The sequence below is a fragment of the Sceloporus occidentalis genome, unplaced genomic scaffold, assembly GCF_023333645.1.
Source record: "Sceloporus occidentalis isolate IW3139 unplaced genomic scaffold, rSceOcc1.0.p SCAF_256, whole genome shotgun sequence".
Lineage (NCBI taxonomy): Eukaryota > Metazoa > Chordata > Lepidosauria > Squamata > Phrynosomatidae > Sceloporus > Sceloporus occidentalis.
In genome coordinates this window covers 709,607-725,189 of record NW_028317236.1, presented here as the reverse complement: position 1 = coordinate 725,189, position 15,583 = coordinate 709,607, and the positions used below count along the sequence as shown (strand labels likewise).

General features: G+C 45.6%; 1 protein-coding gene across 6 annotated transcripts in view; it reads left to right on the top strand.

The window, feature by feature from the left end:
* LOC149275927 (neurexin-3-like) overlaps positions 1-15,346 on the top strand; it is a 92,014-nt gene extending 76,668 nt beyond the window's left edge. For 3 of the 6 annotated variants that reach the window (XM_089504107.1, XM_089504110.1, XM_089504106.1), the window contains 2 exons: positions 4,587-4,668; positions 15,045-15,346. In XM_089504107.1, coding sequence (XP_089360233.1) covers positions 4,587-4,668; positions 15,045-15,346 — 384 coding nt within the window. Of the gene's footprint in view, positions 1-3,356; positions 3,372-4,586; positions 4,678-14,729 lie in introns of all 6 variants that reach the window. The other 3 variants (XM_089504105.1, XM_089504104.1, XM_089504109.1) reach the window with 2 other exon arrangements.
* Positions 15,347-15,583: the final 237 nt, after the last annotated feature.

Genomic DNA, 15,583 nt, shown 5'->3' with positions numbered 1-15,583 from the left:
GAGAGATGTTCAGCTCCCTTGCAGACTCTCTCTTCCGATAAAGCCGTAGTAGCTCGAGGCACATTGTGCGGGAGGGTACATTCGATTTGTGGTTTCTGCTTTTTACTGCATTCAGGTATTTTTACCCAAGAACTGAGAAAAAATATCTTTAACATCGAAGCGCTCGGCATTGGACGGCCTGATGCTGAATTCCTGAAATTTCATACAAAATGGGGGGGGGAATCCATATTTCCATAATCACAAAAAAAAAAAAAATGATTCAGCTGGAGAACGATTTTCGGCAAGTAGCATTTTAATCATATCCCCGCCAGCGGTTTAGCTCCACTCTGGAGGATTTCGATAATTTAAATAGAAAATTCCCACGGAGGGAAGGAAAGGCTCTGCACGCTATTGTTATGTGTAATTGTATCGCATTGTATTCTTCGAATATAAAACAGACGGTGTAACGAATCCTGATCGGATACCGAAAAAGAAAAATAAAGATGGCCTGGTGATGGGCTCGCCTGGGGTTTCAGCACCGGGGACAGCGCTCTGACGCCTGCGCACAGAGGCTGATGTGAGGACTTGGGCTCAGATGGAAAATGTCCCATGTTTAACTATGCAGTGTCGGGGGTTACATCGGGTCTTCTCGGAGTAGGGGATTCTTGGGGTCCAAGGATCCAACAGACAGTCGTGACTTTCCCTCGGCTACCTGACATTGGGGTTTTCTCTCTCTTTATACGCTGATAACTGGGGCTACCGAACGTCTTACTGGATTAGACCACCATGGTTTCGAGCGTACATTCACCCATTGACTGGGGACCCAGTGAATGCCGAGTTGGGGGTCCCTCTGAGGTCCTCTAACATCTCATTAATGGAGAAGAACCATATCTAACACACAGTCGCTGGAACCGTATTGTATCACGACAAAGGACTTGTCCTCTCAAGCTTTATGTAGTAATTTTGCAGGAGACAAATTTCACTAAAGCCTCCAATCCGTGGCATGTTGGGCATAAAGAACTGCGAGGAGATCGCTCTGGCAGTCCCGCTCCGCATAATGATCAAAGAGAGAAGACACTTCTGGAATCTGACATCACTGTTGACCCCCATCGCTTCTCACGCCAGAGCCCTTCTGTACCGGTGACTGGAAATATATGCAATTAATGTAATTTTCAGAAAATACCATTAGTTTTGGCTCCCGCGCCTCAGTATAATGCGAACTGGCTCCCGGCGCCCCAGCCGCCGGTGTTACTGCAAAGGGCTCATGCCGAGTTCCACTAATAACGAAGGGTTTGGGAAGACGATTCCCTCTGGACGTTCAGCAGAAATTAAGCCGTATTTACAGAACGTGCGCTGAATGCAGCCCGGGGACCGTTTGTAGAAGAAGCAGCTGCGGTATTTTTACTTCTCTGTGGATTCTCCTGATCTGTGGAACGTCAGCCGTAGGGAAGCGGGGATTGTGGAACGATGTCACTGGAGGTGTAAGGTGCGTTCCGTGATGTTTCGGGCCGAGGCCGCTGCTGGATGTCTTCTGTGGTCTGTCTAACCGCATGGCTGTTCCTGTCCAGTTGGCCCACATCAGATTCAAGCAATCTTCTGAATCTGCTTTATAAAGTAAGACGAGATCCTGCCTGCCTGCTGCTCCATCAATACAGGACAGAAAGTCATTTCCTCGCCGCAGATAAACACATTTTTCAAGCAGAGACATTTTATGAGACGTGAGACCGGCCCGATCCAAAGCGGATTACCCCGATATCCTGGGTAACCAAAATGATAATCTCCATCTTCTGCATATACTGACTGCCGGTCAAACCATATTCAACACCTTATGTGATGAGCACGGCAGCCATGTGCAAGTCAGTCCCTGCTCACTAGTGCCACGTCTTTTACATAGAAACAACCTGGACTCCAAAAGTGTGTTTTAATTCCACGGGTTCTTATAACCTCAAATAGCGTTTGGTTTTATTATATCCAGGGATATGATTATCTGTGTTTGTACACAGTACTTTAAAGGATAAATCCCACTAAAGAATGCCATTTTCAGCAAATTCCAAAATGGCCTTTTCTGGGTGCTACACACCGAACCTATTGGACAAAGACTCTTATAAAAAAAATGCCTTAGGGTAAACAATAGAATTGCTTAGTCTTAACCACCCAATAGGACTATTAGACTAATTAAGGTCTATGGGGAAAGGAACTTTGTTAATGAAAGCAGGACTTCATTAGCACTACCACAAAGAATCCGCACAGATTGGAAATCTAAGCAAAATCTCGCTAATTCCTACAATGCCGTCCTTGGGATGATCAGAGTTCTGATGATTGCTACATAAAAGCCGGAATCTGAAGCATAAAGAAAGAGGTTTAACCTTTTAAGCTCAGGTTGATTGTATAGAAGGTTTGAGAACGGACTGCTGTGTGATTCTGTTCTCCATGCGGTGGTCACTACTATTTCCGCGTCTTGCCACCATGCTACCCCGGGGTAACTTTGCAGAGGTGACCTTGACAGGACCATACAAGTGGCTTTAATCTGCTGGAATGATCGCGTCCCGAGTGTCGGCGAGCACAAGTGCATAAATACAGGAGATGACATATTATCAGCCGGAGCGCAGCGCGCCATAAAGCTCATTCTGCTTTATCTCCTGCCTGCCCACATGTGATGGATGCCGCTGCTTGTGTGGCAAGCATCTGGCAAGGCTGGATTAGAGTTATTAGCGGTGTGCTTGCCTGCTGCGGTAACCATACCCTGTACGGGTCCTGGAGGACAGCTGAAGGGAAGAGGCAAGTGAATTAACCCTTTAGCAGGCAGGGGTGAAAGGAAAAAGAGGAGTGGCAGGAGGAACGAGGTTGGTAATAGCCATTTCCAAATTATTAAAAAATCCAGACCCAGCACACTGGGTTACAGACCCTGAGATCCTCAGCCAACCTGTGACTGTGATGGGTTCAGGTCTGCGTGTCCTTAATATTAATATTATTATTAGAAGAATTTACACCATTCCCGATTATGACCGATAACTGTCTGTTAAATGTGGGAGGTTGAATCAGAGGTAGGTTTCATGAAACCAGGTGCTAATACATATAATGGATCTTTCAAGCTGTGTAATTCAGTGCAATCCACTCATGGATCTGCTGGCCAGATTGGCAGCTCTTTGGGACAGCCTGGCTGTATTTACATCATGCATTTGACTTGTGTGGTTGTAATACAAGAACATAAACTCTTGGCTGGATTGTGAGAATGCGGTTCTGACCTCTGCCGACCGTCCCTCGGGTGAGAATGACACATCGCTGCTTGTGCGAATGAATTACGGTGCTCTGTATCAGGCAGTGTTTCCGACCCCCTTGTAATAACCCTGCTTATCTTGCGCTGCCATTCTCTGTAGTGTGTCATTCAGCCTGTGACACTTGTCAGGGCTATATGTCACTGTCTATCTGCATGTGCAGGAATAATGTCAGCAGCCTCCCATTACAGCTCCCTGGGTAATTTCTCCCAGTGCCCTAAGAGTCCCCTCTAATATCTTGGCTGTATGGTGCAAACTGGAGCCGTGTTCCTGCGTGTCCCACGTGAACACCAGCATCCGGATAAAAGAATCTATCCATCAATCTTCACCAGGATAAATCCTGACTGAGGCTCCCGGAGAGCTGCCCCCAGTAAATATCCTTTATGGCGGAGCCGCCGCTCCTCTGAGTTATAGCTAATAAGCCGCCTTTCTGTCCTCCCTATAAAGTGCAACGCAGACAACTGAATTAAATAAACAGTAATTCAGTGCTGGCGGGTCGTTTATCACCGGTCGACAGCGCGGGGCAGATTCCAGGGGGGCTGCCTCCTCACACAGGGCATTAAAGTAAGAGATGGCATCTGCTGGCAGAGCACAGGACAAGGGAGCTGACGCTTCTGTCGCCCTACGTGCTCTGCTTTTAGCCACACGTTTATATACACTTCACACAGAAAGTGACTGTTCCAGAGACCTCATTACTACTTTAACCGGTGCCCTTTTGCCCATCAGGTGGGGTTCTGTGGCCAGGGTGCTAAGTGACACGAAATGAACTGGCCGCAAACAAACTCTAAAGGGTTAATCAGTCTGAGAGGCGCATCCATCAGCGCGCAGGAACTCCGTATATTATCCACGGACTGCTGCAGGCCGTTCATCACACGTGTCATCTGGATTATTAGTAATAAGAGCGAAGGACATAAAAAGCCGGAGCGAGGGATCTGTGACAGTTTTATTCTAAAGCACTTGAGGGGTCAGTGACAGGTTTATTTCTGGGGCCCCAGAAGCTGCGTCCCGGCGGAGGTGCAGATATTAAATAGCCAAACCACAGGCTTCCAAGTGACAAGAAGGAATAGATTGTAAGCTCCCAGCGATAGTCTGCATTCTGACGGCCAGGCGTTTATGGCAGCGAAGCTGTAGCCTGGGTTTGTGAGACGGGTCTTGCTCTGTTCCCCGGGGAACTTATTATTGGACGAAATTCATAAAAACAACTTTCTTTCACATTGAAGTTAAATCGATAAAATCTCTTGCAATTCATAAAAGTTTTTTTGGTTTCTCTCCTCTTTCCCCAAGTAGTTCTTTGGTCTCCCTTAACGCAGCCTGTCCCCTATTCTCCCGCAGCTCACGGACGAGCTCGTCTCCTCGGCAGAATGCTCCATCACCAGCGATGACGAAGACAGCGTGGACTGTGAATCTGCCACAGGTACGTCAGGTCAGTGTAATTTCTGCTTGCTAATTACCGGAAGCATTAATTCTATATCCTCATTAGTACACGGTAATATATACATACCTGCCATGTATATATTGTAGAAGAGGCATGTAAATAAACACTATATGTACTTGTCTGTCCTGCTCTGTCTGTCTGGCTTTGTATCTCGCTATCTTTTTGTCTGTCTGCTCTCTCTCTCTGCATATAAATTAACCCGAAGCATCCAATCCCATGAAGAAGAGGCTTAGGGGAACGGGGGCATTAATGGGGTCCTGGGGACTAGGTTGGGGGACCTGTATTTGTGTCCGGGTGGGGCTATTGTTGTCAGAAAGACACGGCCCTTGGGGTGAACAGGCATACTCTATTTAAGAGTGTGACTTAAAGAGCGCTATAGTCTCGGTGCTAGAACCTCCCGTAGACAGTGCCCGGACGACCACATCATACCGTGGAACCCGGCACCGGATCGGCTTTCTAAAGACATCGCAAACCTTGGCAATTTCCCTCATCTCCATGGGATGCTGGAGGCAGAAATCATGGCAAATGTCATGTAGGGGCTGTAACTGATTTGCACCCAGCCCAGACTGTCGTTGATAAGACAATAGATGCAGATATACTGCCTGCCATGAACGCTGCAAAATATATCCACCTCAATAACGGATACATTTTCAGCTCTAATTTAAATGTATGTGTTTGACCCAAATCTCTTCCTGTTTTGAGGGGGTGTACCATATATAAGTGTCTGTGTGCACATATATATGCTCTGTCTAGACTAATGCATTGCAGACATGATCATGTCCTCTCTTCCAGAATAAACCTGGAAAGCATGTGTTTAGAGACAATTATAATTTTTTTTCTTCTTACTAAAAAAAAAAATAAAAATGAAGAAATCCAAAAGGCCAGAAAAGTTAAACCTGGTGAAGGGTGAAATCACTCCGTCGTAGCGAGCAGCTTCTCTTCTTACTGCTCGATGTTGTGTTGCAGGCCTCTCCGCCAGGGATGGGGTTATAAGCCTGGCTGTGCCGTTCCTTAACATTTTAGAACCGGTGTGAGAATTCTAGAAGCGGGATGTGTTAGTAGAAACCTCGCTCTCTGTCCTAACCTGATTGATCACGCCTGGGATCGTGGAGCCCAGAAAGCAGGCAGATGAGGAACAGATACTGCCGTTTTTTTATTAAGTAAGCACTCACGTTGGTGCACAATCCCGTTACTGGACGCAAGACTTGGGTCAATCTGCAGCTTCTTCCATTACAATGACCAAAAGCCTGAATACTATAACTTTCCTCCATTCCCAAGCCAATACTTGTTGAGGTTAGCAAGAATAAAGTGGGGCAATTAGTACGTGGAGAATAATTTAATCGTTTAATCCCTTCCTATATCCAGGTCCAGGTCCTATATTGTCTGGACACCAGGCGTTATTTCACCCCAAAGCATTTCTCCCAGTCTGTATCAGGATACATTTCTTGGCTTTCACCATAAGACACAATGGCGGCTGGCGCCTTCCACATTCCTTCAGGATCACCACGATTGTGAACATGCTGTTTATAGGGTACGGATGCCAAACCCAGGGCATAAATATCACATTTCAGCGTCTGGTAGATTTTATTTTGGTTGTTCTGTCGGAGGTTTCCCAGAAAAGATCTTATCCTCGCCATTTCCCAATTTTTTCTCGGTGCCGCTCGTGCACAGATAGTGAGAGGGGGTCAGGCTCATCACAACTATTGTGCAAATTCCCACCGGCTTTTGTTGCTTACGAACGTGGCATGAAAGTGACGAGACAACAGACCTCGGCGGGGGGCCTGCAGCATAATGCCCGGGGGTAACGTGTCCTCGGCCGGGAGCAGGTTAAAGCTCAAAGGTTATCCCGCAATGTGATCATTTGCATGTGAATTCAGTGCAAACAACACGTGGCCTTTCCATGTATGCCAGTCCCTGCCAGAAAAGCCAGCATTTCTTGTACCCGTGTATAGGTAAAGGTTTACACGTATTGGTTAAATATATACAAACTGTATATATTTCTGTTTCATTTTCTGTTGATCCACTTCATATTGCACCGCATGACTTTTTTTGGTGTTTTTGAATAATTCAGTATTTTTTTTTAAATGTCTTTCATATCAAATGTTTTCATTATTTTTTTTTTAAACGTCTTTTTCCATTGCTTTTTATTTTAAACTGTAAGCGCTTTTATCAATTCCATCGTAACCCAAACACCTCTCTATATTTTTGAACAGAGGCAACAAAATTGTTTTTTCTGCCATCGTGAGAATTAGAATTGGTGCCATGAATATAAACTCTTTTCCTGTCAAGGAAAAGTCTAGAGCAATTTGAACCCCAATACACTGAAATAAGAAAGCTGAATCTTCAGAGCCCCCTCTCCTCTGCCTGTCCCTATAAACCTCTCTCCTCCTCCTGATCGCTCTGAAGCTTGCTTAGTTCATACACTATATGGTATTGTATAGCAGAGGATGTGTGGCATGGGGCACTATAGTACTTTACGGTGCACTATATGGTATTGTATAGTAGAGGATGTATGTGTAGCATGGGGCACTATAGTACAGTATGGTGCACTATATGGTATTGTATAGCAGAGGATGTGTAACATGGGGCACTATAGTACTTTACGGTGCACTATATGGTATTGTATAGCAGAGGATGTGTAACATGGGGCACTATAGTACAGTACGGTGCACTATATGGTATTGTATAGCAGAGGATGTGTAACATGGGGCACTATAGTACAGTATGGTGCACTATATGGTATTGTATAGCAGAGGATGTGTAGCATGGGGGACTATAGTACAGTACAGTGCACTATAGGGTATTTTATAGCAGAGGATGTATGTGTAGCATGGGGCACTATAGTACAGTACGGTGCACTATATGGTATTGTATAGCAGAGGATGTGTAGCATGGTGCACTATAGTACAGTACGGCGCACTATACGGTATTGTATAGCAGAGTATGTGTAATATGGGGCACTATAGTACTTTACGGTGCACTATATGGTATTGTATAGCACAGGATGTGTAACATGGGGCACTATAGTACAGTATGGTGCACTATATGGTATTGTATAGCAGAGGATGTGTAGCATGGGGGACTATAGTACAGTACGGTGCACTATACGGTATTGTATAGCAGAGGATGTGTAATATGGGGCACTATAGTACAGTACAGCGCACTATATGGTATTGTATAGCAGAGGATGTGTAACATGGGGCACTACAAGTACAGTACGGGGCACTACAAGTACAGTACGGTGCACTATATGGTATTGTATAGCAGAGGATGTGTAGCATGGGGCACTATAGTACTTTACGGTGCACTATATGGTATTGTATAGCAGAGGATGTGTAACATGGGGCACTATAGTACTTTACGGTGCACTATATGGTATTGTATAGCAGAGGATGTGTAACATGGGGCGCTATAGTACTGTACGGTGCACTATTATGGTACCGTATAGTACACTGCGGTGTAGTATATTTCAGAGCAGAAGTTCTCTTTCTGGAACCAAATGAAGGAAAAGAGCAAGGAGCAGCTGGCCAGCCCTGCATACCCCGTCCAGCCCAGATGGCATTACAAATAATTTTATTGCCGCCATATAGTGTCCATTGTACATTTAATTTGCGCAGCAATCATTCCTGGTTTGCAGCATGCCATTCATTAGCCTGCGAGCCCTCACTTAACAGCAGAATCCCCTGAGTGTCCGCTGGCCGCATGCCAGCCGTCGAGCTGCGTGCGCCATGTGCTTGCGTTTCTGTGGCATGATGTTTGTGCGTCATCCTCTCTTGGGTTGGTCGCTGTGTATGATGACTGCGATAGCTGCCTTTTCTTTTGCTGGTTCTTTTATAGACTGTCGTGCTTTCCATCTCCCCATCACCCTCTCCTGTCTCACCCCAATCCTTCCCCAAGGAGATTCCACAATGGCTGATCTCACACCCGTCACGTAGCAAAACGCATCCGAGTGGCAGATTTCTTTATCCATGAGCTTGAAGTCTATAGGGATACTATAGTCCGCCGAATTCTGTGGCAATTTGGCAGGGGACTGTTTTCGGTCCCTCATAACGGAGGCAGATATGGCTCAAATCCGAGCCATAGGGCATAAACTCCAGTTCTGGGGGAGCTTTGGATGGACCAGGAACAGAGGTGCGCTTCTCCCCTGATATTTCTGGGGACTGACTGAGAAGGGTCCTTCTCTTCTTTGTGGGTTAAACTGAAATTGAAAAAGCTGGAATCCACAAGAAGAACGTGCTCCGTCCCCTGTCGATACCCAGAGAGAGCAGAAGGTTTCAGAAATATATTTCTGGAGAAAAGCACAAAAAAACAAGACCCCGGGGACAGGAACACGAAGCTTGTGGAGGTTTACTGAACCATCCTAAATTCCTTGCACTTGTCATTTGCAAACATGGCGTTCTCTGTCCGCTCGTATCCTCGCGTGGCCCAGAATCGCCTGCTCATGTTATGCTCTTACATCGTTTGTGGCCCCTGACAGAGACCTCCACTCGCCCTCTTGTGGCTTTTAGAATTCGTTGGCACGCAATGCCGTATCATCCCAGTATTTGGAAGAAAAAAATCACATTGTCCAAGTTTTCTAGTCCGTCTTCCCCTTATGATTAATTTATTCTTTAACATATTCATCATCATTCATTTCACCTTCTTTATCACTATGGTGCTGATTGTCATGTGAAATAAGTCCATCAATGCGTCAGAGAAGGCTTGCTAGAAGAAATCACCAGGACCGGACTCCTGCCCACGCTCACTACACAGATGGGAACCTTTACAGAGACGCTCCGCTGCCCTCCTGCACCGTCCAGCCTGGCACAAGATGCAGATCAGCGCAGCCAACTGTACCAAGAAATTCACCCCCTTTACGGAAAAGAGTCATATCGAAAAAGATGCGATTTGACATTCAGAAATTGATTCAATTGAACTTTAGCAGCTTGTAAAACACACTGTGAAAAATTAAAGGCCGGCGGCACACGTGAGTTAAACAGGCCTTTTAAAAACCGAGAGCAGGCATTCAGCGAGCGGTCTGTAGCCTGTCCTACTAATTGAGATGTTATTTTTTTAATGAAACTGAGCGATGTGGAGGAAAGAAGTTACCCATCAAGAAGGTTCCTGCTGACATCAAACTGCTGAAGTCTTTCATGTATTGTGCCCTACATTTCAGGCCGTGACTTCTAGTTAATTAGGCTTTTAAAACATTTCCTAAACCCAAAGTAGCTGGGCCTTTCTTCTTCCCATTACTCGCTCCGTCCTGAGTGGGTAGAACTATTATGTTTATAGTCCGTCCAGAAAACAGAAAATCAAAGCACCTCCGCTGCTCAGCCTGTTCCTCCACTGGGGTGAAGTCCAGCCTCCGTTAGATTGTGACATAGACTTGTCGTTAATATGGAGTTCTTAAAAGTGGAGGCCAAGCTCAGTGTATCTAATCAGAAGCAAAAAAAACGTAAAAAATATGACCCTGGCGGTGATCGGGACCGTGTTTTCCTGCTCTCATTTAGAAGGGCTCCGAATTATCCTTTTATCTGAAATGAGCTAAAGGCTAGGATGATAGGCATTGGCTACCGGTCACTCCAATCATTCGTGGGCTTTAAGGTAAAACCAGTGATAGGATGGGCCATGGTACCCAGAGACTGATGCGGGGTTAAGGAAGCACTCCATTGTGGAATCTCCAGTAGGACCAGCCAGAGACCAGGTGCGAAGTTACAGAATTAAAAGATGCGTTTTGGGTCTCCTAAGACACCTGTTAAGTGCTTTATTTGACCTCATGTCTGTGGGTGATCCCTTGTGTAGTGAATGGAAGCAGCTCGTGTCCCGTTAGACACCGTGTGCCGCACAGGCGTAGATGCTTCCCCTGCAGATCTCGTAGGTTCTGATATACTCACCACTGTCATAGTCCATTCTTTTTTTGTTGTAAATGTTTGTAGTTTTTACTTTTCAAAGCAGATCCATTAGAACAGCAACAACCAATAAAAGGATCTTAAATGCGATTAAAGATAAAATTTCAATTTCTCCTGCTTTTGACTCATTTTGTGACCACCAGAAGACGTTCAGCGTAGTTGGTTATTTCGCAGAGGCAGCTGGAACAAGGATCTTGCCGTGTGCATCGTATCTTTATCTCTTCCCTGTCCAGGATAAGCCAGGTTGTCAGGTGCTAGGCCAGGGTGTCTTCCCTGACTTTGCCCGATCTGTAGCTTTTAGTTTAAGTGAGGCCTGCCCAAAATGCCTCAGGGATGGCCAGGCGTCGCAGTTAATTAACCAGCAGCTGGTGGCCCCGGCACACATTACCGAGTCACCCAGACCTCCGAGTTGGAGGCCGGTTCTGTAAAACGCTCCCAGACGGAACGATTAGCAGATTGTGAGGTATTAGCAGGGCAGCTTGGCCTATGAGTATAGGGGGAAGACGTCAAACGTCCATCTCTATCAGAATGTGTCAGTGCAGGTGAAAGTGATCATAAGCCCAAGACAAAGGCGTCAAAAGGCTCATCCCTATCTTGGGTCAATGTCGTTTTTAGAATAAAGCTGCCAATAACGATCCTGGCCGCTGGACCCACGGGCGATGCCCTTCCCATTATCTCCAATACACTTGCTGCTTCCAGTCATTCCTCCTCTGTCTGCCCCTATGTGTTACCCCAAACCACCCTCTGCTCGCTGGGATTTGATCATTTTTTGTTAATACTCTCCCTAAATGCAACTTAAAGCATGCACTGATACCCTGCAGCCCAGAACGACCCACTGTTGGTTTAAACTCAATCTCATGCACAGACAGACAGCCTTGAATCTTCCTAGAAGGGCGTCCACTATAACGGCCACGCTCTGTGGATACATTATTGCGATTATTGTGCTCACAACTGAATATTATAAAGCCAAAGAGATACACGCTCCTCTGGCATTAAGCTATAAATACTGGGGATTCATAACGTTAATAACTTTAACCTGATAAGCCTTAAGTGTTGCATCTCCAGGCCAAAGAGCGGTCTGCGTGTGTCATACATGCAGTCTGTGTGTGCATCGCTAGAAAACCCTGTGAAGTATTCCTTATGTTTGGACATCTAGGGACCGGCTCCTGTCCTCCCCGTGGGAATATAATATTTTTTTTAGTCCGTGTAAGTTTTATTTGTCGATGTACATCTCCTCGGGAAGACTGTCCCTTTATTTGATGCTTGGTTTGGTTCCACAGTTCTGCCCTTCCCTGCATTAAACGAGCCTCAGAATATGCTGCCATTTTTAATGCATAAACGGAACAACTTTAGCTGCTCGGACCAACGGACTTCGGCCCTTCTGCCGCCCCTGTGGAGGTCACGCCACAAACTTCTCAGATAACTCCTCGCACATTCCACAGGAGCCAGTCTGACACTAAAAGCCACATAAAACTGCCCCATGCCCCTGTTTTTTTTTTACTATTATTAACCCTTTAGTGTCACACCCCTTGCTATCTGGCCCGCAGCTAAAATTGTTCCAAATTAAGTTGCCTCGAACCCTGAGCCCCTTTTGTTGTGAATTGATTTTGCTCTGCTCTACATGTTAAAATCACTCATTTTTTCCACTTCTAACTATACAAATATATATTTTTTTAGTAGAAGAAAAAAAGTTTTGGGGGGTATTTTTGATAGCGATAACATTGTTTTTTGGGTTGTTTGGTGTGGAACTGACTCTTTTTGGGTGGGTGGCGGACTAGAAGGTGATTTGCATGTCGGAAAAGTTGCAGTTTAGGGTTTGTTACATTCTCAGTGTTTAGAGTTTTGCTTTTTCTAGATGGGCATGCAAATGTTCATTTTTTGTTCTTTTGTTTTTTTGTTTCTTTTTCGTATATTGCCTGTCCCTTCCTTACAGCCAGAAGCTCAAAAGCTGCTAGATCACTTCGTAACGCCTTATCATGGACATGGCAACTGGCTCATACCCTCGGCCTACTCATTTTCATCCAATGTCTAGTGTCCTCATAGATCTGACCTCTCCTGGCACCCTTACCTCTCACCTTTTTTACCTTCTCACACCCTCTCTAATTCATTTCGTTAGATGATTTCCAATATGATTGATTCATTCCCAAGGCAAAAAGCAGAATGTGAAAGTAATATATGGCCAAATTGATCCCCCCCCGTATGAATTTAAGCTGACTGGGTATTTTTCCAGTCTAAATAAACTTGCTCAAAAAAGCAAAAATATAAAATTTTAAAAACCCCAAAACAATATCAGTCTCAGTGTCATCCTTTGTAGGCTTTTACATTACGTTCTCTGTTATATTTTCTATTCATAATTATAAACTTGACCCCCCCCCAAAAAAAATTAGCAAATCAGCAACAGAGAAAAAGAAGTGGCACGTGACGCTGTTACGGTGTAGGGTTTTTCTCTTTGTGTTGTCGTGCTGTGAGTTTGTGTTTGTCACCTAACCTGTGTCATTCCTTGTCTTAAGAAAAAGAAAAAAAAAAAAGATGATTCCCAGATGATTGGGGGAAAAAACTGATTTTAAATCATTTCGCTAAACATTGTTATATTTTTATTAGAACGACTAAAAATAATAAAAAAAAACCCACTAGCTAGCAAAAAAAAAAATCAAATGACAAGAATGTATCGATTTGACATTCTTATACAGCTTGTTTTGTAAATCTTTTTTCTACATGCCAAAAAACATGCGGGCAATTTGTGGATGTAAGTCAACTGCACAGTAACGTATTTTTTCTTCTAATTCTTCCGTCTTATTATATTTTTGTCCGGTGGTATTTTTTGTTTCTCATTTTTAAGCCGTTTCGTTGGGGATCTTTATTTCAGTTCATTTCAGTTGCCTCTTATTTTAACAATTCATCGTTTTCAGAGTTTCTTTCTTTCCGGTCTGTGACTCCAACATGATTTCTTTGAATTTGCCGTGCTCTGTGGGGGATGTTCTTTTTATCATTTGGGCGTTTTTTTTGGTGTTTTATTTTGATTTCTGCTGGTATTGTGTGATTCCACGAGCTGTATTTCATATACACATTAGCTTAGTAGGATTAACCGATGATGGTGGATGAAGGGCCCTACCCAAGACTTATAGAAAAGAGAAGAGAGGAGGCTTCTTGCCGAGCTTTCACCGTAAATGCCCCAGTATGTGCCCAGGGGGAGACAGACCCTTAGGTGCTCCGCTGCAGCATAAAGCAAACCCCACGACCAGGTCCCCAGCGTGCCTCAGAGGATATCGTCTGATATTACCGCATGCATTGAGGACAGCCTGGGGTCGGTCAACAGGTAAATAACCCCACTGACATTTAAAAGGCACACGGTCACCGCAGTGGGCGAGTGAGCAGGTGGGCCACGGCAGGCAGGCGGTGTGAAAGTGGGCCCCGGTAGGAGGGCAGTGTGTGTAGGTGGGCCGCGACAGGCGGAGATTGTGTGTAGGTGACCCGTGGTAGGTGTATGCACTTGTACCATGGTAGTCAGTAGGTAGGGGCACGTGGGTTATGGTAGGTAAGAAGAGGCTGAATTCAGGGTACTGGCGCTGGTGGGAGTCCGCACATATATTGCGCCCCAAAATAAAATGTAATCCCTAATGCTTATCTTTAAATTGCTCTTTATACCTGCCAGCAGGATTCTCCGTACATTTGGAAATCCCATCTTCCCGGACATTAAATTAGTAGCCAGGTTAGGAGAGTAGAGCAAATGGCGGAATCACGCATACACAGCTCGTCCATTCGTCGCTGACACTGCCGCAGTGACCGCTTACTAATTGCATTTTTTTCTCTCTCTCTCTCCCTCCTATTTTCCCTTTTCTGTGTTAGGAGGGGAATTAGTGATCCCCGTCCTTGTAGAAGATCCTTTAGATATCCCCACCATAGCTACACGTGCACCCTCCATCTCTCCCTCCCCCACCTTCCGACCACTCCTCAGCATAAATGAGACCACCAAAGATTCCCTGTCTGTGACCCCTGAGGCGGGGTCACCTTGCTTATCGGACCAAGGCAGCGATGGTTGTGATGATGATGATGGCTTGGTGATATCTGGGTATGGCTCAGGGGAAACCTTTGACTCTAACCTGCCCCCTACTGATGATGAAGATTTTTACACCACCCTCTCCTTGGTAACAGATAAGAGCCTTTCCACATCATTCTTCGATGGTGGCTTCAAATCACAGGCGCCCAAATGGGGATCAAAGGACTTTAGACCTAACAAAGTCTCTGAAGCTGGTAGGACTTCTACCACAAGTTTGCCCCCTGAGCTGATACGCTCCACGTCTTCATCTGGGATGGTGCCCATGGTCCTAGCTGGCAAAATGAATAACCATGAGTTCAAACCCCAGCCTGATATAGTCTTGCTACCGTTACCCACTACCTACGAGCTAGACAGCACCAAGCTCAGGAGTCCGCTAATAACACCCCCCATGTTCCGTAATGTGCCCACAGCAAACCCCACGATGCCAGGAAGCAGACGGGTCCCGGGGGCTTCTGAGGTGGTCCGGGAGTCCAGCAGCACGACGGGAATGGTCGTCGGCATTGTGGCAGCCGCTGCCCTCTGCATCCTGATCCTCCTGTATGCCATGTACAAGTACAGAAACAGGGATGAGGGCTCCTACCAGGTGGACGAGACACGGAACTACATCAGCAACTCTGCCCAGAGCAACGGCGCTCTGCTGAAGGAAAAGCAGCACGGCTCGAAGGGCGGCCACAAGAAGCAGAAAAATAAGGACAAGGAATACTACGTGTAAATGAATCTTCATATGTGTTATCAAAGCAAATACTGGTATGTGAACAAAACAAAAACAGCAAAGGCAGAGCGTGCATTGCTGTCGATGTACAGAAATCTAAATCCCGCAGACAGTAGCACTAATGTTCCAAGAGCGAGAGACGGAGCATCCGCTGCCTGGTGCCAGAGGCCTGAGAGAGAGCTGGAGACAGCTAACTTTCCTGCTCATCTGTAATATAAAGCACACTTATTCTATTGC